This window comes from Pelobates fuscus, chromosome 7, assembly GCF_036172605.1.
Source record: "Pelobates fuscus isolate aPelFus1 chromosome 7, aPelFus1.pri, whole genome shotgun sequence".
Taxonomy (NCBI): domain Eukaryota; kingdom Metazoa; phylum Chordata; class Amphibia; order Anura; family Pelobatidae; genus Pelobates; species Pelobates fuscus.
Window position 1 is genome coordinate 65,461,468 of NC_086323.1, and position 26,087 is coordinate 65,487,554.

Genomic DNA, 26,087 nt, shown 5'->3' on the forward strand with positions numbered 1-26,087 from the left:
CCCCCTGTCCCATAGTGTTCTCCCCCCCACCCCTGTCCCATAGTGTTCTCCCCCCCCACCACTGTCCCATAGTGTTCTCCCCCCCACCACTGTCCCATAGTGTTCTCCCCCCCACCCCTGTCCCATAGTGTTCTCCCCCCCACCCCTGTCCCATAGTGTTCTCCCCCCCACCCCTGTCCCATAGTGTTCTCCCCCCTGCTCCCATGTCCCATAGTGTTCTCCCCCCTGCTCCCATGTCCCATAGTGTTCTCCCCCCTGCTCCCATGTCCCATAGTGTTCTCCCCCCTGCTCCCATGTCCCATAGTGTTCTCCCCCCTGCTCCCATGTCCCATAGTGTTCTCCCCCCTGCTCCCATGTCCCATAGTGTTCTCCCCCCTGCTCCCATGTCCCATAGTGTTCTCCCCCCTGCTCCCATGTCCCATAGTGTTCTCCCCCCTGCTCCCATGTCCCATAGTGTTCTCCCCCCTGCTCCCATGTCCCATAGTGTTCTCCCCCCTGCTCCCATGTCCCATAGTGTTCTCCCCCCTGCTCCCATGTCCCATAGTGTTCTCCCCCCCACCCCTGTCCCATAGTGTTCTCCCCCCCACTTGTCCCATAGTGTTCTCCCCCCACCCCTGTCCCATAGTGTTCTCCCCCCCACCCCTGTCCCATAGTGTTCTCCCCCCCACCCCTGTCCCATAGTGTTCTCCCCCCCACCCCTGTCCCATAGTGTTCTCCCCCCCACCCCTGTCCCATAGTGTTCTCCCCCCCACCCCTGTCCCATAGTGTTCTCCCCCCCACCCCTGTCCCATAGTGTTCTCCCCCCACCCCTGTCCCATAGTGTTCTCCCCCCCACCCCTGTCCCATAGTGTTCTCCCCCCTGCTCCCATGTCCCATAGTGTTCTCCCCCCTGCTCCCATGTCCCATAGTGTTCTCCCCCCTGCTCCCATGTCCCATAGTGTTCTCCCCCCTGCTCCCATGTCCCATAGTGTTCTCCCCCCTGCTCCCATGTCCCATAGTGTTCTCCCCCCTGCTCCCATGTCCCATAGTGTTCTCCCCCCTGCTCCCATGTCCCATAGTGTTCTCCCCCCTGCTCCCATGTCCCATAGTGTTCTCCCCCCTGCTCCCATGTCCCATAGTGTTCTCCCCCCTGCTCCCATGTCCCATAGTGTTCTCCCCCCTGCTCCCATGTCCCATAGTGTTCTCCCCCCTGCTCCCATGTCCCATAGTGTTCTCCCCCCTGCTCCCATGTCCCATAGTGTTCTCCCCCCTGCTCCCATGTCCCATAGTGTTCTCCCCCCTGCTCCCATGTCCCATAGTGTTCTCCCCCCTGCTCCCATGTCCCATAGTGTTCTCCCCCCTGCTCCCATGTCCCATAGTGTTCTCCCCCCTGCTCCCATGTCCCATAGTGTTCTCCCCCCTGCTCCCATGTCCCATAGTGTTCTCCCCCCTGCTCCCATGTCCCATAGTGTTCTCCCCCCTGCTCCCATGTCCCATAGTGTTCTCCCCCCTGCTTCCATGTCCCATAGTGTTCTCCCCCCTGCTCCCATGTCCCATAGTGTTCTCCCCCCTGCTCCCATGTCCCATAGTGTTCTCCCCCCTGCTCCCATGTCCCATAGTGTTCTCCCCCCTGCTCCCATGTCCCATAGTGTTCTCCCCCCTGCTCCCATGTCCCATAGTGTTCTCCCCCCTGCTCCCATGTCCCATAGTGTTCTCCCCCCTGCTCCCATGTCCCATAGTGTTCTCCCCCGTTCCCATAGTGTTCTCCTCCCCCCCCCCCTTCCATAGTGTTCCTTACCACCTGCAGGGGGAAGGACAATAGGTCCCCCCTCCTTATTATAATTTAGGCTTAGGACGTTAGTAGATTAAAGCGGCACTGTCATGCCGAACTTGCCTTTCTGTTAGGACGAAATTCGGTAGTTTCGCCAGTGTTTGGGAATACTGACAGGAAGCATTACGAGATCACGGATCAAAGCTCCTCAGCTGGTCAAAGCTGGCCAAGCGTAGGAAACCTCCATAAGACAAAATAGTCCCTACTTTGTCTTATGTTTTAAAGAAAACTAGAGCAGACAGGAAGAAACGAAGATCCTGACAGAGGGAGAGAAGAGGAATCGATTAAAGAAAGGTAAGTGCGGCATGACAGTGCCGCTTTAAGTGTTTGAGAAACTGCAATAATTCACATGTTGTAATCTTAACTAAAACTGGTAGCAAAAAAATAAATTAATTATATATATATTATATATGGCATATCATCAATTAAGTATTTAAAAGTTTTTGGGGGGACACAGAAGAAAATAAATATTCAAAAGGAAAGTGGAAAAAATAAATGTGCTCTTAAGTGCAATGCAAATATTTTCATATTGAAATCTCTTTGTTAGATTACTTTGGTTAAAAAAACCCAAAACATACTATTTTCCAGTTCATAAATACAGAATGTGTCTTTCATTTCAGTTAATTTAAAGAGCTGTATTGTAAGTGTTCCCTGGTGACATTTGAAGAGCACTTGCCCAGAACGGTTATTGAATTTCAGTGCAAGCTTTAAAAAAAACGTAGCTAGAAATGTAAAAAAAACTAAATAAAAAACCCTAACACATGAAGCATGATCTGATTGGGCAGAATAATTAAAACCACCAAGTAACACTTAAGTAATAATTATTTATACATTAGGAAAAAAAAATAGAATAGTTGTGTGCGAGGCCAACAATTAAAATAAATAAGTCAAGTTAATTTAGGATTACGAATTGATTGGCATCACAGATTTATATTTACTTTTAAATGAATTCACAGCTTTGTTAATTTTTTTTTTTATTTATTAGGAAATAATATTTAGGATTAGTTGGCCAAGTTAAAATGTATTAGTAAACAGACTTTCTGCACCAAAATAGTTTTTTGAAATAAAGGGCCAACAGTTTCATATTTTAGATAACTGAAATAATATATAGAAGGCTGCGCCTGTAATTGTGGGAGGGGCTTGATTTCCCTACTTAAGGATCACCAGACCTCCTCCTCATTACCGTTATTGGTCTGGCGATTTACATACCTGGACTTCTGGCCGCAGCAGATCACCATTTTGCTTATCTTTCCTTGTGGATACCTTACCAGCTCTTGAAGTGTCTGTCCGTTCCTGGTTCAAGTCTTTTCAGCCCTCCAAGGCCTCCGGGATACTTCCCTTTTCCTCTGGTTTCTGCCGCTATCTATCCTGAAGCTTCATTGGTTGACCTTAGCGACCCGGTTGCGGGCACACAGAGTCATCACAGGCCAACAATTCGGGAGGTCTTTCGTTAACTTACATACAAACGTATAGTTCGCTAGTTTGCTTTATTAATACACTGCTTGTTGGTTCGTATGATTTTTTTATTGTGAGTTTGCGCTCACCCGTTCAGGCCTTTGTTCATGCCCACATGTTACGTATGATTCATACAACATATCTGTTTAGTGATCAGTTAAACGTTGAGCATTCGGTTGTCATGCGGGTCTATGCTCCTCTTTGGGGGTCATTCGTATGATTACAACTAAATGCCATATTTTATTGATAGGTATTCCCCGTGTCTATGCGAACAGCTGCATAAACATATGTACATGTTTAAATGGACTGCTGTCCTCTAGAGGCTATAGTGGGGTACTGTACGTTTAAAACAAAAATCTAATTAAACTACTTCTTTTAAAGCAACGCATTGTTGCGGATTTTATTCTGCCTATTAGATATGTTGTAACAAAATATTTTTTATAGGTTGCCGGGCTTGAACCTTTCTTGTGGCTGTGTCTCAGTTTTTCAGATCTCATAGGTTCTGGTTGACTCCGTTTCATTTGTCCTACTCGCCTTAGGTGGGTCATTTTTACTTCTGTCAATTACTTTATGCTTTCTTGGAGGTTCTGATGTTGGTTGTATTATATTACAGATTGAAGTCACTCTGTTATTAAGATATCATCCCCTCTGTTTCGCTTTCTGCAAATTTACATTGCTGTCTGGATGGATCAAGATATAGGCACACCAGATGTTGCTGGCTAAGTGTCTTTTCCTCGACAGCTGGGGGTCCTTCATGACTGCAATGGACTTGCAGTGCACAACGTCTAGACAATCTACTGCTCCAAGGTCTGCTCCATGTTCCTGAGTATCAAGATTCCCAGAGACAGGGGAAACCCAGTACCAACACCAAACCTTTTTGCCTCCTTATGAACCGATTCATAGAAAAACTCCAGAGGTATCCTATGTTCCTCTTGACTCCGAAGAACCTATGGAGATAGGTCTTGTCAAGACCAAAAATTGACTCCTGATGAAAGACCAGCGGAGAGGCCATGGTCTCCGCTTTTACTGCAGAGAAAGAGGGCCCTTTATCTCCCTGTGTCCTACACACCCACCTAGGCCTCAGGCTCTCCGTTTGGGCACTGTCCAGATCCACCCAGTCAGCAATGCACCTCAGTATATGAATTGCCAGCACTATTGTCATACCTGTTCACGGTCATATATGGCAAAGGGCATTCAGACTACGGTAATTGACACTGCCAATTTTCTTCAGGAACCTGCTACTGAGACCTCTGTGATACCTCTACCTCATGCCCCAGAAATGACTGCACCTCCTCTTAAGAGCACTCCTGTTCTAGCTAGTACCAACACTACTACCTGCCTGCTCAAATAAGAAATACCACAAGATTGTACATATGCCTCGAACGATACAATTGTTTGAAAAAAGATTGAGAGGTGTTTGAAAAGGCGTTACAAGCTGCAAACTCTATCCCTGCCAAGTCTTCGAAGAATAAGAGTGCCAAGAAAGTTGCTGCTGGACTTGATGTGGAGGAGTAGGAATGCTATGGGACAGCCAGTTCATGCCCGGAGGGCAATTTTGAGGGGCGGAGGGGTACTGTCACGGTTCTCTCCATGCCAGATGGGGAGAACCAGATTTCTAGGCGTGGCCACCCCACAGGTGCCTTACAGGGGAATTGATACTGGGTCCTTCTGTATCCTAAGCCTGCTCTCCTGTCTCTGGGCCACTTCTGAACGTGCGGTTCTAGCCCTGTTTACCTGGCCTTGTCTGCAGCACTAGGGGGCTGGACTTCTGCTTTGATTACTATCAATCTCTAAGTCCACATGTGGCATCTTGCAAATTGGCATCTTGTTATCCAGCTATATAACCCTGCCTCTCCCTGAGGGCACTGTCAGTTCATGGTTTCCTGTTGCTTAAGATTGACTTGGCTTGTGACCTCTGCTTCTGGATCTTAGTTATTGCCTGTTCGCTGCCTGCCCTGACCTTTTCAACCTTGCCTGACTACTCTCCTGGATTTGCCCTTGTCTGTTTCCTCGTACCCGGTTATTGTTCCTGCCAAGCCCCCGTGCACAGATTTACAGCCCAGGTAGCTTCTTACCTGGTTACCGTGGGTTGTGTTTATCTGCAAGGGTGAGCCACCATCTTTGCACTTTGGACTCCACCCAAGGTAAGACCGTGACATCCACCCAGTAGCCTGAGAGCCACGATACAGCTTTTCCAATACCTGGGGGTTCCCGTCTCCCCCAAAAAGACTGAATAACTGACATGTTGATACATTTCCTGGGTATCACATTAGATTCTGTAAATCCAGCTTGCCTAGAAAGAAGATTAATTAAATTTTATCCAGAATCAATCTATATCTTTCCACAGGCTCTTTTAATCATACATAATTACACTCCCTTCTAGGCTCTCTTAACTTTGCCATGAAGATTGGAATAGGAAAAGCATGTTTATCCCTTTACTTGCCTCCAATTCCCTCACTATTTTTACAGACGCGCTACCTCAGGCTTTGCTGCTATATTTGTCGATGATTGGCTATGGGGGGTGTTTGGCCTATGGAAGTGAATAATGTACCAGGTTTTTCTATCACTTCTGCCCTGTTGAAGCTCTATCCTATTGTAGCTGCTGCAGTGGCATGGGGAGCAACATGGTCGGGTCAGGGGGCGAGATGTTTTTCGGACAACTTAGCCACCTGTCACATAATTAACAAAGGTCATTCTAAATCTCTGATCATCATAAGCTTGAAAGGAAATTGACTTGGCTTGCTGCTAACTATAGTTTGTTTTTGGTATGTGCCCATATTAGAACCCCTTTCGAATAAAACACTAATCAGGTCATTAAAACCGCCATCTACTTAGCTTTCTATGTGTTCCTTATACCCGGAGAGTTTACCACTACAAACATCACATCCCAAGACGCCATTAGGAGATCCCAGATTGTTAAAATACAAGAACACTACATACTATCCCTCAACCACACTAAAACCACACCAAAAAAAAATAAAAAATAAATCAACTGGTAAAGATCCCCTATTACCCTACCAGCAACAAATGTGTCCTGTACAGGTACTAGATAAATTCCTAACCATTGTTCCCGGTTCCTCTGACCAACCCTGATTTACTTTACACGGCAATGCTCTCACCACTACTAAATTCATGCTCTATATTAGTATTACTGGCAAGATCAGGTCTCAATCCATCCCACTACTCAGGACACTCCTTCCGCGTTGGAGCAGCCACCACTGCTTCCAGTAGAAACATACCGGTACATATTATCAAGACATTGGGCCGGTGGAATTCATTGGCATATACAAGATACATACCCCATCCAATACAGGAAATATGCGAGACTTTTTGTAACATAAACATGTGTTGCCCTCTTTTATGACAGGTCTACTGCATTGTCTGTTTCGGCACACCACAACCGATTGCTCATATTTTCTATCTGGTTATTTTGTATAAGTTATACAATGCCATTACAGCGTCTATGCCCTGAACACAAATATTTATTAGGAAATAATATTTAGGATTAATGGGCCAAGTTAAAATGGATTAGTAAACATACTTTTGCACCAAAATTGTTTTTAAAATGATGGGCCAACAGTTTCATATTTTAGATGGCTGAACTAATAATAATAATAAAAAAATAAATATACCGTATATACTCGAGTATAAGCCGAGTTTTTCAGCCCATTTTTTGGGCTGAAAAACCCCAACTCGGCTTATACTCGAGTCAAGGTCTGTATTATGGCAATTTACATTGCCATAATACAGACTGGGGGAGAGGGGGGCTGGCAGAGCTGTAACTTACCTGTTCTGCAGCTCCTGTCAGCTCTCTCCTCCTCCGCGCCGTCCGTTCAGCACCTCGGTCAGCTCCCAGTGTAAATCTCGCGAGAGCCGCGGCTCTCGCGAGACTTACAGTGTGAGCTGATAGAAGGAGCTGCACGGACGGCGCAGAGGAGGAGAGAGCTGACAGGAGCTGCAGAACAGGTACGTTACAGCTCTGCCAGCCCCCCTCTCCCCCCCACTGAACTACCAACCCCACTGGACCACCAGGGAAGGAGAGCCCCCCTCCCTGCCATGTATCAAGCAGGGAGGGGGGACGAAAAATAAATAAAAATATAAATAAAATAAGAAATAATAATAAAAAATAATAATAATAATAATAAAAAAAATAATAATAATAAAAAAGGGGGTATAAGGACCACTGTGGGAGGGGGGGGGGTATAAGGACCACTATGGGAGGGAGGGGGTGGGATAAGGACCACTATGGAAGGGAGGGGGGGATAAGGACCACTATCGGAGGGAGGGGGGTGGGAAAAGGACCACTATGGGAGGGAGGGGGGAGAAAAGGAATACTATGGGAGGGAGGGGGGGATAAGGACCACTATGGGAGGGAGGGAGGGGGGGGATAAGGACCACTATGGGAGGGAGGGGGGATAAGGACCACTATGGGAGGGAGGGGGGATAAGGACCACTAGGGGAGGGGAGGGGGAAGTAAGGACCACTAGGGGAGGGGAGGGGGAAGTAAGGACCACTAGGGGAGGGGAGGGTAAGGACCACTAGGGGAGGGGTGAGTCAGGACCACTGGGGGAGGGGTGAGTCAAGACCACTGGGGGAGGGGTGAGTCAAGACCACTGGGGGAGGGGTGAGTCAAGACCACTGGGGGAGGGGTGAGTCAAGACCACTGGGGGAGGGGGGTGAAGGAACACGGTGGTGGGGAGGTAAGGACCACTGAGGGAGGAGGAGGGGAGGTCAGGACATATGGGGGGGCAAATATCCTTGCACCGGCCCTGCACACACTGCATTCATACACTGCATTCATACACACAGTGCACTCATACACACACACTGCACTCATACACACACACTGCACTCATACACACACACTGCACTCATACACACACACGCTGCACTCATTATACACACACTGTAAATAAATATTCAATTAATATATTTGTTTTAGGATCTAATTTTATTTAGAAATTTACCAGTAGCTGCTGCATTTCCCACCCTAGTCTTATACTCGAGTCAATAAGTTTTCCCAGTTTTTTGGGGAAAAATTAGGGGCCTCGGCTTATATTCGGGTCGGCTTATACTCGAGTATATACGGTATATATTTCTTTCCCATATTCTACTTCAGGTGTGAGAAGTAACCAAATAAAATCACAGCATACATTCCAATGTTACTCATATGTTATTTGCTTCAGCTTACGCAATATATATTTTTGTCCAAAATCGTAAGTCTTTGATGACAGAAAATGGATTAACTCAGAAAATCTTAATTGTTCTATAAAGTTGCTTTTGCAAAATGTTAGTTTTGATTAGTTTATTACTTCTTCATGAGGAATACAGGAATGAGGAATACAGACACTTGTCACAAGAGACAACACATATAGAACTAGCTTCTATAAACCATTTTCTTAACCAATATATAATTATGTGCATTGTAAAGCAGACTTCGTAATGTTTGCATGGGTGGGGCAATTAAGGGAACTGTCCTTCATATTGTCAGGGCTTACCTGGGTGTGGGAGTCCGGCAGGCAGAGAAGTATGCTCACCCTTGCAAGAAAACACAGGCCAAGGTGATCAGGCAAGAATTCACCTGACCTGTGAGTCGGTGCACGGGGGCTGTGCAGGGTAAATCCAGAACGCGGTACAGGAACAATAAACCAGGAGAATAGTCGTGGGAAGCCAAGGGTCAAAGGAAGCCAGAAGTCAGGATAATCGGTGTACCAAGCCAGAGGTCAATAACAAACTGGGGAACAGGAAACAGCAGGATGATCACCAGAGTCAAGGAACTGACACTGCCTTCTGGGAGAGGCAGTGTTATATACCTGGCTAACGAGACATCAGGCTCAGGTGTAACTTGAGTGACAGGAGAAGTTCCAACAAATGTCCAGCTTCAGTACTAAATACTAGACAGGGCTAGATACAGGAAACAGAAGCGGAGAGATGGCTCAGAGGTAAGCCAAAGCACCAGAGCTGCCAAGGTCCCAGGTTTGAATCCTGACATTACCCCCTCCTCAAAGACGCCTCCAGGCGAGAAAAAACAAACAAACAAGAAAGGCAAAAAAAAGTACGGCCCAGGAGGTCACTTCTTTGACTTCTTGTTTTTGGTTTTGCCAGCAGGATCGGAGGACATAGCTATAAGGGCCTTCTCAAATGTTTGCAAGTGCTCCTTCCGGACTAGTGTCCCATTAGAAGCATAGGTACAGCCAGGAGGAGGATCGTTCTTCCCCGAACAATTAGCATTTTCAGGTACTACTGGAGAGAGGTTAGGGCTGGCAATGGATACAATGCAAGCGGCAGGTAACTTGATCCCAGGAGTCTTCTTCTCTGAACCTTTTTCCCTCTGTACGTCACCATTACAGACGGTAAGTAACTCCTCTTTAGGTTGACAAGAAGGGATGATAGTACCAGTTGTAACAAAAGTATCTACCGACGGAGGTTCAGATTTCTCAGGAGCACTGGGTAAGTCATACAGCATAGTTTGCGTACCCTTCTGTGTCACATAACGGGGACATGACTGGCAAAAACCTTGGCAGCGTCTAGACGAAGTTTCTGAGACGACTGGATGGGTACGTAGGGCACTCAATAGAAGGGGTCTTTGCTTGGATGGACGAATTGGGCAGAAAGAAATGAAATGCCCTCTTTCTCCACAATATAGGCACAAGCCATGGGCTCTCCTACGATCTCTTTCCGTTAGGGTCAACCTAGTCCCGATATATCCAATCTCCATAGGTTCGTCTGGGTCGAGAGGAAGGCAGGATTGCTCTGGGACCTTCATAGGATCAGGAGCATAATGAGGCAACACGGGGTTGTCGTATAGGTACAGGTTCCCTCTGTTTCTGGGAATCTGGGATCCTCTGGGACGTGGTGGTGGCTTAGGCACAGCGGTCTTGCTAGGAGTCTTGCAGTGTGCTTCCATGGCAGACATGAAAGCATCCCATCCCGCAAGGACAGGATTCTGAGACAGCAACATATCGTGTGCCCATTGTTTCATCCTTCCAGACAGCAGGTTTATAGCTGCTCGGACCTTTATGAAATCATTGGCATAGGTCCGAGGCTTCAGGGAAAACACCAATTCACAATCCACTTTAAAGCATAGGAAGGAAGCTTGGTTGCCATCAAATCTCTCCGGCATAACTGTAAATGGTTCAGGAAAAACAGGTTCCAGGGCTGGGCGTACTGTCCCTTTAAGAAAAAAAAATTCTCGCTGTAGCTCCAAAACAGTCTGGGCCAGGCTAGACACTTGCTGGAGCAGGGGTGAGCACATCTCTGCAGACTCCATAAAGGTCAGTTCCTTATGTCAGGGCTTACCTGGGTGTGGGAGTCCGGCAGGCAGAGAAGTATGCTCACCCTTGCAAGAAAACACAGGCCAAGGTGATCAGGCAAGAATTCACCTGACCTGTGAGTCGGTGCACGGGGGCTGTGCAGGGTAAATCCAGAACGCGGTACAGGAACAATAAACCAGGAGAATAGTCGTGGGAAGCCAAGGGTCAAAGGAAGCCAGAAGTCAGGATAATCGGTGTACCAAGCCAGAGGTCAATAACAAACTGGGGAACAGGAAACAGCAGGATGATCACCAGAGTCAAGGAACTGACACTGCCTTCTGGGAGAGGCAGTGTTATATACCTGGCTAACGAGACATCAGGCTCAGGTGTAACTTGAGTGACAGGAGAAGTTCCAACAAATGTCCAGCTTCAGTACTAAATACTAGACAGGGCTAGATACAGGAAACAGAAGCGGAGAGATGGCTCAGAGGTAAGCCAAAGCACCAGAGCTGCCAAGGTCCCAGGTTGGAATCCTGACACATATCACAAGTGCTCCAATCCAATCTAACAGGGGAAGAGGGGAGATTAACTGAATATTAGGCCCTCTAAATCTGTTCTTTTGTAAATCCCACTATCAACACATCAGATGGAGGACTGAGGCAAAATAGATCCTCATTGTATTAATGAGGGAGTTATTTTTGATCTTTGTGTTTATTTATTTAAAAAGTTGTCGGGTGGCTAGTTAAAAGATACATTTTCTTCTCTGTTCTTCTTGAGGTTCAATGAAGGTTTATTCGGTGCAATAAAAAAAAAAAGAAAAAAAACACACCTTTTGTTCCTTCCTGGACAACAATGATAAGCTGAGTGCACTGGTAAAGGGTAAAGCCCAACAAACTGAGCCAATCAATGTGGTTTATGTTGGGTGGCACGGATAATGACAATGCCAAATTTACCCTGCATTACTACAAGTTGGCTTGGGAGGAAGTGAATCTCTAGGTGTCTGTGGAATCCCTGATTTGAGAAGTAGCTCCCAAGTAACGGACCTATACTTGGGCTGTTTTTTTAGTTAATTATACATACACATTATGCCATCTTGAAAACTACTAGAGATCATAAAAACTCATTGTTCTTCAGATTATATCATTACCCAAAATGAAGAGCAATTCATCAAAAAGAATGCAAACAAAACATTGATTTCTAGGAAATTAAACAAATCTATAGTGTTACATGTAGAAACTGTGTATTCATATGAAACTGAATACCAAAATCAAAACAAGATAAAAAAAAAACTAAGAAAATCTAGATACATTCCATTCATAGTAAACTATGAATTCCACCTAAACTCCACATGTATAGGGATTTACACATTAGTGAGGAAAATACTTCTGAAGTATCTCAACTAGTAGGGGCAAGCTAATATTTACTTCTACCATTTGTCAAGAAATGTAGAACTAGCAACATCTGGCTTGATTGCAATATGACTGACTGCCTAATGAAGGGGGTAGCTTGCTGGAACACATGTACCACAAAACAGCTGTGGCAGACAACATGAGATCCCTTTATTGCAAGCATAAAATCTTCTGCTTCGATATACCCGGCATTTGTGTTTATTTTGCAACATAAAACCACATTAAGTTACATTTCAAAAAGGCAGCATCCATTTCATTTTGGTAGCAACAAAATATGCCAAAATCACTGGTTTTGGTTCATTGACATCACTCATGAGGAGGAAAAAAAATAAATCTTCCTCTTTGAGGTGTTTTGAAGGTCTGATGACAGTTGGAGAACACGTAGAATGTTTACGGACATATTTTAAGTACAAAAAATATTATATTTTGAACACCAAGTTCTAACTTCCCCAGATATGCATTGGAAATGTAGCCAACATGCTCAAAAGTACCAAAATCCTTCTAAAAAACTATTTGCATTATATACTGAAAATATAATTTTGTTTTATACCATGAAGTAAAAACATTAATATGAAGTTGACGTCTCCTGAGATGCATTGATTTTATAGGACTTTGAATGATCATACACTGTAATTTACAAAAAAATTACATATGAAGACAGTTATCTCACCTTTTGAATCCAAGTTAACAAACACTGGTGATGCACAATTAATCCTTTGCAATCACAAAAATGCTGCAATTCTTCTTGATCTTCCTGATCACCTTCCCGACAGATAAAACATTCTTTTTCTGGTTTAAAAAAAAAACAAAAAAAAAAAAAAAAAAAAAATAGAAAAAGGGATTACCAACATGGATCATCAGTTTCTTATTAAAAAACATTTGGTTTTTGTTACAGTAATTAAAAAGTTATCTTCTTAAACCGAAAATGCCACAACCTGGAATTGAAAACATATTGAACGTCGATCCCGGTCTTTTTTTTTATATTTAATAGGCACAGCTGAGCAAGCTTCTGCACACAATGTGTTCAAAGGGTATGTGAAAACAATCTGTCAGTAAAAATATGTTTTTAATCTCCTAAAAATCACAATTCAATGAACAGCTAGCTTTTTTAGAGTGAGTAAACATTTCAGACTTGCTAATCCTTAATAAATTAGACATAGCAATATTTGAATTACTTTTGGCTACAGATAAATTAAGAGCTTTCTTTAAAAAAAAAAAAAGTGTGTTTAAAGGAAACAAATGAGCCTTTAAAATTTAATCTGGGCGTTAACTTTATTTCAGACTTTTTTCCCCCGAAATTATTCAGTTTAAGGCTATTTAAGAAAAGAGCAAAAATAAATAAATAAATAATATAGCAGAAAAAAAATTGACATATTTTAAGAAAAAAAGAAAGGAACCACTTGCATTAGTGATCGGGATATAGCAGAGCGTGTTGAGAGTTTGATTCCTAGGGCCCATTTTTTGTAAAACATTTAACTTTTCTATGTTCATTTGCGCCTGTTGGTTAATGAAGGCTTTAGAAATATTGTTCATATACATCTAACTTGGAATATATTCAATAAATATTAACTTATAGGTGTAGCTCTCTGTAACTCAGATGCCATTCAGGAACACAATGTGAGTTAGGACAGATCATATCTAGGGCCGGATTAACATAGGGGCTGATGGAGCTGCAGGTTTTTTTTTTTTTTTTGTTTTTTTTTTTACACACTACTCTTCGGTTTGCCACCTGACTGGTATTTTACTGGCACAGATGGTATTTGAGGCTGCCTGGCCGTGCCGGTATTGCAGTAATACCGGCAATACAAATGCAGGAATTTTTCTCAGTATAAACGGAGATTACTCTGCAATACCAGCACCGGCTAGTAGGGGTCACTGTGTGTGGAGAGAGGCAGGGATAGGAAGTTACAGCATATCCCTGCCTCTCTGTACTACTCACTAATCCATGGGGGAGCAGCTACACAGCACAGAGAGTCCAGACAGCAGCTCTACAGCTCAGGTAAGTGAGGGATGGGGGAAAGGCAGCAGGGAGACATGGGGACACAGGCACTAGGGGACACATGGGGACACAGACACTAGGGGACACATGGGGACACAGACACTAGGGGACACATGGGGACACAGACACTAGGGGGCATTGGGAGACCTAGGGACACTGAGATACTTGGGGACACTGGAAAACTTAATGACACTGAGACACTAGGGGACGCTGAGACACATGGGGACGCTGTGAGACATAGGTACATTGGGAGACACTGAGACATTGGGACATGGAGACACTATCCTATGTCTCCCAGTGTCCCCAAGTCTCCCAGTGTCTGTGTCCCCATGTCTCCCAGTGTCCCCAAATGTCTGTGTCTGCATGTCTCCCAGTGTCCCCATGTTTGTGTCCACAAGTGTCCCAAAGTGTCTGTTTTCCAGACAGTGTCCCTAGTGTCTCAGTGTCCCCTAGGCTCCCAGTGTCTGTGTTCCCATGTGTCTTAGTGTCCCCAAATGTTTCAGTGTCCCCATGTCTCTGTATCCCTAGTGTCTCAGTGTCACCATTTCTCCCAGTGTCCCCAAATGTCTCAGTGTCTCCATGTCTCCCAGTGCCCCCATGTCTCCCAGTGTCCCCAAGTGTCTCAGTGCCCCCATGTCTCCCTGTGTTCCCGGGTCTCCCTGTGTTCCCGGGTCTCCCTGTGTTCCCGGGTCTCCCTGTGTTCCCGGGTCTCCCTGTGTTCCCTAGTATCCTAGTGACATGGGGATACACTGAGACATGGGGACACTGGGAGAAATGGGGAGACTTGCAAGACTGTGACACTGGGAGACAGGAAGACACTGGTAGCAATTCATCTATGCAGCAGAATCAAACTGTGAGTAGTTTGTTGGTGATTTTACAGAATTTTCTCTTATGTCACTCCTTGTGATTTACATAATGTGATGTCACTCATAACTAATTAATTATACAAAGGCTGGTATTTTTTTTCCAAGAAAGTTGGCAACCCTAACTACTCTTCACATACTCTTGCTTAAAGGAATACTATAGGGTCAGGAACACAATCATGTATTTCTGACCCTATTATGTAAAAAACACCTAGCCCCCCTGGCCCTCTCTCGCCTCCCTAAATATAGTAAAATCTAACTTGTATTAAAGTCTGCAGCTACTGGATCTGCCTCTGAACTGACTCTGTATGCTGACATAATCAGAAGTGGTGGTCTGAGCAAATTACAATGCTTCCCTATAGGATTGGCTGAAACTGTCAACTAGGCAGTATCAGGGGCAGAGCCAGCACAAGTCAAACATATCCCTGGCCATCAGCATCTCCTCATAAAGATAAATTGAATCAATGCATCTCTATGAGGAAAGTTCAGTGTCTGCATGCAGAGGGTGGAGACACTGAATGGAAGTGCTGCACACTAGGCAGTACTGCCCAAAGAAGCACCTCTAGTAGTCATGTAAGGAGTGGCCAGTGGAGTTATTTTCTCTGAAAAGACTGTTTACTGCAAAAAGCCTGAAGGAAATGATTCTACTTACCAGAACAAATACAATAAGCTGTAGTTGTTCTGGTGACTATAGTGTCCTTTTAAGTTTGGAAGCTTAAGAGGGATGTATGGCAACAAAACCCGTGTGGACTGGCTGACAATAAAATAAGTTTAGGTAATGCAGACCTTGGTTTCTCTAACACTGTGGCATGTCCCCTTTCTTCTACACTTACTACATACACCTTTACTCCATCCCAGACTATATACCAGGAACTTCTGCCTGCTAGTAAGAAGATAAGGAGACAAGTGGACATGTGAGAGCTAGGGGACAGTCCTTAGAAAGCGTGGAGTAGGAGCATCATTTGATGCATTTATGTCAAGCTCAGGGTGCTGTCTGCATAGTATGCCCTTAATTGTCCAGTCTGCATGATTGGCAGTCAGCCTGACATGCATTCATGCCAGGCTGGCCTTCCAATTCTTTGGACAGACATGCCCCCTTTTTGGGCATGTTCACCCCTTTTGGCAGTTCTGGTCACGTGACTCACATCAGTGGCACACCCTTTTACTCTGCCCATTGACTTCCTGCTTCACTGGACACTGCTGTTAGGGGGTATGGATTTACTTGAAAGATGAAAGCATAAATTAGAGAGAGATTAGCATGGAGTATGTGTTTTCTTAAAGCTGCATCCTATGAGTTTCCCTCCAACACCATCTCCATCAGATACATGATGCTTGGGAGGTATGATTGTTTCAGTGTTTTTGGTCGATAAGATTCTGTAATTAGGCCCATCATAATTGTCAGCTCCAGGCCCACTGGGCTCTTAATCTGGCCCTGATCATATGGTTGCATCATGTATGAAAGATCTATAATGCCATCATGGGAAAAAGAATGTATACGTTCAATGCAACAATCCAAAGAGCATTTGACAACATCAAAACACATCAAGTGCAGCATCATTCCTGCTACCTACACAAGAAAATCCCAATAACCCAAAATAGTGCTTGTAATAGTTGTTGTAAAGCTAGTCTTTGTGTAACTTACCATTGTTGTTAAAAAGTTACTCCAAGCACCATCACTACTTCATTGATTTGCAGTGGTCAGTGCTGGAAGTCTGTATGTGCAGCATTTCGCTTAGAAACACATACAGAGATTAAATCCTTAGTTGCCCGGAGAGTAACTTCACCTCCAGCAGCATCATTAACAAGCCCAGAAGAAAAGCATCTCATACCAACACACACAACCACCACTGTCCTCCCTAACCACTGTCTTCCCTACACATAATCCAGTAAGGAGGATCGCCACAGAGAGAATTTGGATGATGATGATGATGAAGAAGTGGAGGGGAGTTTATTTATTCCAATGGTGAGGGTGAGGGTAGGACAAAGCACCTCATAAAGGGTTGCCGGTGTACTGACGTTTGCCGGTTAGACAGGTGGCGATGCTCATTGCTTCTTTTTTTGTAACTTTATAGAATATGAATGGTTGCTCCCTGCCATGACATTCCGAAATACCAATCATTCTCTATTATCTCCAAGTTCGGATAGCCTCTGTGAAGATATTAGTTGAATATCTACTTTGCTCTGTGTCAGCTTGTGTAAATGTATATTTCTGCTTCAAGATTACAGTAAACAAATTGTTCAATTTGTCCATTTAGATATATTGCAAACAAAGCTTGCAGTCAGGCAATCAGGCAATGTCTGGTGGGCTTCAATGCAGAAAGGGCATATCCATTGATTTCTACTCCTGGCCCATGCAGAATTAGCTGTTGGAGAGATCTTGGGCTGTTGGGGAGATCAAAATCTCTCTCAATGGACCTTTTTCCAGCAGAGTGAGGGGAGAGGAGGATCAGGGAGGAGTGAACTATGGATGAGATTCACAGAAGGATTAGCGCTAAATAGAGTTACAAAAATAAGAAAATTATAAAGTAAGGCAGCCCTCCTTAGAATGATAGGGGTTCCCTCTTGATACCCCACACTAGATAGAGATAAAAATGCAAGGGAGATAAGGATGCACCTAAAAGGGTAGGAATATTCCAAAATAATCAAAGTGTCCTATAAAAACAGATCAAATACAATAAAATAGAAGGATAAAAATATGTTTACATAAAATATATGTTGGATAAAAGTCTTTGAGAAAAATGGCTCAGCTTGATTGCACTAGACGTTCTTGGTAGAATAGTTATTGTAGTTCCAGAGGTACATGCAAGACATAAAAAGAAGGGGACTCCAATGGCACAGTATAAAATAAATTGTAATACATAATAAAAACTGGATAGTATATTACTCACATTTACCAGAGCTATATCCTGCTCTCATATATATAGCGTGAAGTGGAATGATCCCCACTTCTGGGATATGTGTGGCAGATAGTACTTCCAGAAAGTTCCAATATTGGTTGTTTCAAACCGGCAAAACGCATTGTAGATTTTATATATTTTGTATCAATAAAATACTCTTTTACACCTTTTATACCTGGCATCCTGAATTCACTCGGTAATACTTCCGCGTTACGTGATATATCGAGTCATTTCTGTGTTTACACGGCGGACCTTGTGTGCATGTGTGTAATATTTTGCGAACGTTGCGCATGTCCGCGAGCAGGTGGGAAAGGGTATGGGTATAACCACACCTCTTATATTTTAATAATAATATCCCACGTGGTTTATGTGTGGGTATATTCTATTTCTGCATTGCGTATGTGGACCTCCGGAGGGAGGAGAGGTGTAGTGTCATCTCTCCTCTCTTTATGATTTTCTTAAAAGCTATGGAAGCTAAACAGTAAATGGTATTTTATTCATCTGTGTAATGGTAACAATGTTTATAGAGATTGTTGTCATATTTAAATAGGTGCTTCCTGTAATTGAAACTCCAATCTTTAGTGGGAGATAGTAAAAATAATATTGAAAAAAACCTCACTATCTATTTATATTCATTCTTATTCTTAATTCCATTTTTATATTTTTTTTTTATTATTTCATATTCATTTACATCTATTTTTATTCACTTCCTCCAATAAGATTAATAATGTCTTTACACATTAATATCATCATTATCTCACACTAAAGATTGGAGTTTCAATTACAGGAAGCACCTATTTAAATATGAGTTAGGTGGAGGGTGTAATTTGACCGACCGCACATGAGGTGGTATCCGAAAAGGGTTCCATACATTTTGGCCCTGCGGTCGGTCTTTGTTCGGGTGGTGAATTACATAGAAAATACTGCCATCCATGGTTAACTTTCCCTTTATACGAATCCCCTCGTTCGGTACTTTAGAACTACCGAACGGGGTTCTGATTAACCTTCCCATTCGGGAGTTATGGAACTCTGGAGGTCTCAGCGGTGTTCGGGTAATCGAGTGGCCGATTTGAGTTCCAGGCACTCGACGACCAAACACCGCTGAGATTCATATGCGTAAGATGGCCGCCGCCACATGTACGCATACGAACAACGACCACCCAGATACATACATAACGAGCCTGTTAACCTGCGGTCAGAGAAAGTGTGAACCTTAATAGCTGCCACACTTCTCTCTGGGGTGGTCCGCCAGTTCGGAAGTTTCCCTTCGTATAGTGTACGGATGGAAACTAGCGAACAACATACGTTTAACACATAGAAATACACTGGCAATGTGAAAATTACTATACGAATCACATACTGAACACAGTTACATAGGAATAGTACAGGACAGGCTGAATGCATTCCGCTACAAATACATTGAGAATTGCTTACATATTCATTCAGGGTATTATGTCCCGTATCGCATTTTTTCTATGTCCACTATACTATTCATGATTCTCTATTACTATACCCTGTGGCTATTACAACTTTTACAGTTGTATCTTTCGTAATGATCTCTCGTCCTAGATCTACTGATTATCTTTGGTGGTTCTCTAACCCTATAACTAGAGATGTCGCAAACATAAAATCTTCCGTTCGCGAATGGCGATCGCGAATTTCCGCAAATGTTCGCGAACGGGCGAACCGGGCGAACCGCCATAGACTTCAATGGGCAGGTGAATTTTAAAAACAACATGGACTCTTTCTGGCCACAATAGTGATGGAAAAGTTGTTTCAAGGGGACTAACACCTGGACTGTGGCATGCCGGAGGGGGATCCATGGCAAAACTCCCATGGAAAATTACATAGTTGATGCAGAGTCTGCTTTTAATCCATAAAGGGCATAAATCCCCTAACATTCCTAAATTGATTGGAATAACGGGATTTAAAACATCAGGTATGATGTTGTATCGATCAGGTAGTGTAAGGGTTACGCCCGCTTCACAGTGACAGACCAAACTCCCCGTTTAACGCACCGCAAACTGTTGTCAGAGGCAGACACACCAAAAAAAGGCCACACTGCTGAGCTCTGCAATGACGGCATTCTGGTGGTGGCAACAGCATGCGTTGATTGGCGTGCTGTCTGGCTGACCCCGGGTGCCGATGCATGCTGTCTGACTGTGCCACTAGCTCCTTGCGATGACCTCCCCCTGCTTCCAACTTGTCTCCTCCTCCTCTCTGTCTCCCCATCTGAACTTTCCCCCTGTTCTTCTTCTCTTCTAGCAGGCACCCACGTGACATCCACGGACGCATTGTCATCATCAACCGCTTCACTTGTATCTGACAACTCAGCAAAGGAAGCAGCAGCGGGTACATCATCATCATCATCACACCGTACGTCCATGTGTGTAATGCTGCCTGACTGAGACATATCCCTGTTATCTACATCCTCTGGCAATAATGGTTGCAAATCACTCATTTCTTCCAACTGATGTGTAAATAACTCCTCTGACAGATCAAGTGAAGCGGCTGTGGTGCTAGTGTTGGTGGTGGCGGCAGGCGGGCGAGTGGTAACTTGAGAGGTGCCCGAAGCTAAGCTGGAGGAGGATGGGGATGGTGCGTCAAGGTTCTGAGCGGAAGCTGTAGAAGATTGGGTGTCCTGTGTTAGCCAGTCAACTATGTCCTCAGAACTTTTCGAGTTCAGGGTACGTGGCCTCTGAACACTGGGCATTATTCTAGGGCCAAAGGGAATCACAGCAACACGACCATGACGGCCCCTGCGGGGTGGCCTGCCTCTGCCTGTCATTTTTTTTCCTGATTAGTGGTACTATGCGTGTAAGCTACTGTGACAACAGATATGAGTGGCACTGTGCACTGGCAGAAGTTGGCAGAGTAGACGCTGTAGGCCTGACACACACGCTTGCAGACAACTAACTGCTATTCAATCTATTACAGTCAAAATATTTTTTTTTGTTTTTTAAATGTACACTACTGTTACACCAGATATGAGTTGCACTGGTGTGACACTGTGCCCTGGCAGGCCCTGAAACGCACACGTGTGAAGGAAACTGACTGCTATTATATTACAGTCAAAAAAGTTTTTTTTTGTTTTTTTTAAATGCAAGCTATTGTGACACCAGATATGAGTGGTGGCACTGGGAAAGTGGGCACAGTATATGATGTGAGCCTGACACACGCTGGCAGGCAGGCAACTGCAATTAGATTACACAGGAAAAAAGCAGACTGATGTTCTAGCCCTAAAAAGGGCTTTTTCGGGTGCTGTCCTTAAAGCAGAGATCAGACGAGTCCTTCAGGACTGTAGTAGACACTGAATACACTAGCCTAGCTATCGATTTCCCTATTAAATCAGCAGCAGTTTTACTGTCCCACCTCTCACTAAGAATGCAGCTTCCGGGGGGCGGGGCCTAGCTGTCATGGACGAAAGACGCACTTCGTGTGAGCTCCCTCAATATCTCACTTTAAGCAGCTATCAACAAGCGAATTTCACCCCAGAAGGGGATGACCCAGCAATGTTGCTCCTACCTGACCGACCCGACATGCTTAACAGCGGTCAGCAACTCGAGTCTTACTTACCTCCGTGTGGCAAGTGTGGACTGGTGCTCACTGGGCGGGAGAGGCGGCCGATCTCCCGATCCTGGGATGCCCAGGAGCAGCTACTTCCCAGCAGGAGCTCCGTTACCCCCCCCCTCGGACCGGTGGGGGTTATCCCGGTCCACCCCTGAGAGGCTGTCTGGAACTAATGGACGCACAGAGCACAGCCGCCCAGGCTGACATACTCATCTGCGACTCTCCCAATATGGCGGCAGCCACGTGTCCTCCTGGTACCAGCAAAGCATGGCAGGATATTGAGTCTAAGCTGGACAGACTAATCAATTTTGGAAGCAAATAAGCAGGAAGCCCCAACAAGCTCCACCACAGCCCCAACAAGCTCCACCACAGCTAAGCGAAGCAGTCCCCATTAAAATCCACCAACGCAAAAGGCTTCGAAGATGGGACCGGAGGCACAAACAGAAATGCAGAGCCTGCCCCACGTCAAGCACTCGCCTCCACCTTAAGCCACCACAATCCCGCACCGGACGTGAAGCACCACCGGGACAGATCCGACCACCCGACAAAACAAGCTTCCACCGCCTCAAGCCGCGAACCCGGCACTCAGCCAGAGACTTGCCTTTGTTGTTCCAGGTATCAGGGACTCCCAGGGTCTGCACCTGGCGCCCAGAAGGGATCGGATGAGCACAAGCAGTATACAGCAGCCTGCCAAGCATCTCCCACTATATCCGATCCTCCACACCATGCCTTTGATCACATGAACTGCTCTCTGCACATTAACTAATCGTAAAGTAGCAAGCGTTTAAACATGTCATTATTTCACCTCCTAAAGAGTTTATTGTCGTAGTTTCTTACATGCCTTTACCTTAACCGTTCATGTATTATGTTATTCACTAGTCTCATCTCATGGGGCAACTCACACCTGATTTATAACTAGTGGTGGAGCTGCTGATATAAATGCACAGTTGATAACGTGCAAGCTACACCCTAAACATGACAGCCATCTTTCACAACAATGTACTGCTATATACTCATACCCTCAGTGCAACTAGCCATGATATACGCACGTTCAGCCTAGCATGCTCAAATATAACACACTTCTGTCTAAAAAAAAAATTAAAAAAAAGAATGCAGCTTCCGAATGAATCTAAAATGGATGCTGTCAAGGAGGTGTGAGGGTCTGGGAGGTAGGGTCTGCTGCTGATTGGCTGGAATGTGTCTGCTGACTGTGAGGTACAGGGTCAAAGTTTACTCAATGACAACGAATAGGGGGCGGACCAAACATCGCATATGTTCGCCATACGTGGCGAACAAACTATGTTCGCCAGGAACTATTCGGGACATCTCTACCTATAACTTAATATGTACAAATTGATATTTTTCTTATTTATACCATATTAGTGTTATCTGGGTCCCACCAACAGATCATCTTTTGACCTCCTCTGTACTTTGTATATATGTAAATATTTATTTCCTTACTCACCTTTTCTCTGGAAACCACACCCCACAGGGTTAATTAATCTAATGATGTATAGTGTTCTGAGGCACGTCACACATGATCTCACTCAACCTCGTTTTCATCTTCACTCACCCTCTAACAAGCACCATTTTTGTTTGTATATAAACTACTATGGTATCACTTATTTGTTGTCTTGATAAAAGTCCAGATCGACTGAAACATCGACACTGACATACTGTGATTTTTGATTGCTGAATAAAAGCATCTATTTTACCACGACAAGTCCTACGAGTGCTCTCTACCAAGGTGTGTGTGTGTATATATATATTATATATATATATATATATATATATATATATATATATATAAATAAAATGTCCTTTGTGTCCTTGCACACACACCCTTTAATGTAGTAATGCCTGGTGCACTTTAGCCAATGCCATAATTAATATACAAATATTGAGAAAGAGGTCTTTGTTTCTTTAAAACAATTCCTTTTTATTTCATTTCTTTAAAATATGATCGACGTTTCAGCCAACGTCCGTGGCTTTCATCAGGATCTTTACAGTTCCTATATATATATATATATTTTTTTATTGTGATTTTACACAGTGAGCACTATATTTGCTACTCTCTTCTCTTCCAAGAGTTGACTATGCCTGCAGGCTAGAGTTACTTACCCCCATTAATGTATCACCAAGGCTTGCAATGTCCCTCCTCCCTTAAGAAAAGGTAAGAAGTGTGTGGGTGGGGGGGGGGGGGGGGGGAAGCGGGCAGATATAAACCACTTTTTTTTTTTAAGATAAAAAAATATATAATTAAATACACTTGCTCGCATCTCATCCCCCTCAATAAATAGACCCTATGCTCCACACACACACACACCTATACACACTACATGCCTTTTACACACTCCAGCTCCTCTAAGTACACACTAGATCCCCTATTCACAAAAACACACACTACATTCCCTAAGCACTCACCCTCTCTACTGTCCCTACACACACACTACAGCGCTTATGCACAAACTCTCTGCATCTACTGTATACACACACACACTCCCTTTCTCTCAGGCTGCTAACCGCATATATTATACCAAACAAGACAGATTTCAACAGAAATTTACACTTTTATAAATTAAAATTGTTACACCCCTCTGGCTGTCAAACAACAGGTCTGTTACTTCCTGGCTTTCTCAGCTCAGTGGTGCTAAACTCAAGAAGCAGAAATTGCCCAGGGCACCTGCCTTGCAAAGACTTCTCATTTAGCTGCCTTGGGAAGTCTGATTGGACAGCCACACAGAAAGTCTGGGTGGGGTTAGAAGGAGAGGGCTTGCAAAAGCTGCAGAAAAAAAAAAAAAGATCTGCAGCTTTTGCAAATAATATTTAACTGTACCCCAATGAGCAAGAATGTTCAATAAAATGCCTACATGTTTTCAGTGAGGGTTTTTTAAACAGTGTTTATTTTTTGAGTAGTGGAGTGTCCCTTTATGTTACCTCCATAACCAGCCATATACCATGCCCTAAATCCAATCCTAAATCCGGATGTGCTCTTAACAATACACACATACACACACACACACACACACACACACACACTTATATATTCCACATCTGCTGTATTAATCCAAAGTCATACTGTATTAAAACTTTATCCCGCTGCATTAAAACCTGAATCCACAGCAATACCCCCACACTGTGCTGTATAATTAACTCCAAATATTATGCATTAAAGTGGCATGGTCACAAATTATGTAGTTGGAGAGGTTATTTTGCTCTCAGTATTACAGAGTACTTGGGGGGGTTACTTTTCCCCGTCAGCCACACCTGCAACACAAAACGTGTTATAAAGGATTCTGTCTATTTAATAATCAAGTAGTTTGACAAAAGCAGAACTGGTTTAATCTCTGGATTTCCCAAGAGGATGTGACTTGAATGGTTACTCCATAGCATTTTCCTGAAGAGATAGCTTCTGGAAGCAACAGCTGTCCCCACCCACTGCACACCCAGTTCCAGCTCAACTTCTCGATGGTAATTGACTCATATGTGCTTCTAAAATAGAATTTCTATTAAGGCTTTTTAATAATTTTGTTATCACTTTTTCAGTTATAAAATGTTTTTCTTTTTATCATCTTGGTTTTAATTTAGATTTTAGATATATTTTCTTAAAGCCTTTCCGGTGTATAATATTTTAAGCAATGTCTCTGAAAGAACCGCAGGTCTATTGTTATCTGGATAATCTATTGCTGACCTAAATATGTTAATCTTTTATATATTTTAGTAGGAATACTTGCTTTTACACCAGAATACTTTTCGTAAATTACGCAGTCTGTTTTAGACAACTTAAAAGCATGTTTTGTTAAAAACATTATCTATACGTACAAAAGAATAATCTTATCTATCTTACTTTCAGTACAGTTTCCACATTAACTAGTCGCCAATGCAGTGGCAATTTTATCTTACATTTATGGAACAGATGCCATTTTTGTGAGTAACAATGAAGTATATTCCATTTAGAGCACTTCAGAAAGTCACGGCTGTTTTTATATGCTTTTAGTATGCTATTTTTGCACTAAGTAGTAGCAGAGAATGCATGTGGCATTACGTATGCATTCTGAATAGTCTGTTGCTCACATGCATAGCAAATTCACATTAAGTCACATGAACCCGAAACACAGTTTCGCATTGAAAAAGTATCATCTGTTTTAAAACTATAAAGTCTCTGAGCAGACACGGTGTGTCCAGACATAGCCAAAAATAATTTCAGTTTAAATAAAATAAAAAAAATTCACAAAGAAATTTCTAGACACATCAAGCATGTGTTTATTACAATTTAAACAATAGGAACAGGTTCAACAAAATGGTTCATTTTGAATTAGAGAAAGAGTTTTAAAAACAGACTTTTCCTTTTTTCAAATTTTATTTATGTTTGCTTGAACTATTGTTTTAGCCAAATAAAAAGAAATAAAATTGATTTCATCATAGAAATCATAGAAAAATGTCAACAAAACTATGCAGTTAGGTGCTATAACTTTCTCTATTTATGTGACAAACGCCCCTTCCCACATACGTTTGCCACGGACTCCTGGGAGTAGTGTAGAAGCCGGCCTCCTGCCCACCGACTATGGTCCAGGTCTGGGACACCATTTGGAAGTTACCCTGCCCAGCCGCCTTCAGTAGCTTACCCTGTGTGCCCCTGGTTCGACACTTTCCCTTTATGTGAACAGAACCGAACACTGGCTCTGTGGTGGACGTTCACATGAACCAAACCCACAAATAGTCCCAGCGGTACTTATCCAGTCACCCTCAGTGGGAATCATTTGCTAATGTTATGGCATGGGGTGAACGTGCGGTTCCCGAACAACTTAGTTTGCGGTTTTAAACCACTTTG

General features: G+C 43.7%; 1 protein-coding gene across 1 annotated transcript in view; it reads right to left on the reverse strand.

Annotated features, from left to right (window-relative positions):
* LOC134569373 (uncharacterized) overlaps positions 1–26,087 on the reverse strand; it is a 394,137-nt gene that overhangs the window by 324,929 nt on the left and 43,121 nt on the right. Inside the window, exon 2 of the mRNA XM_063428361.1 lies at positions 12,598–12,716. Within this exon, the coding sequence (XP_063284431.1) occupies positions 12,598–12,716 (119 nt within the window). The remainder of the gene's footprint in view (positions 1–12,597; positions 12,717–26,087) is intronic.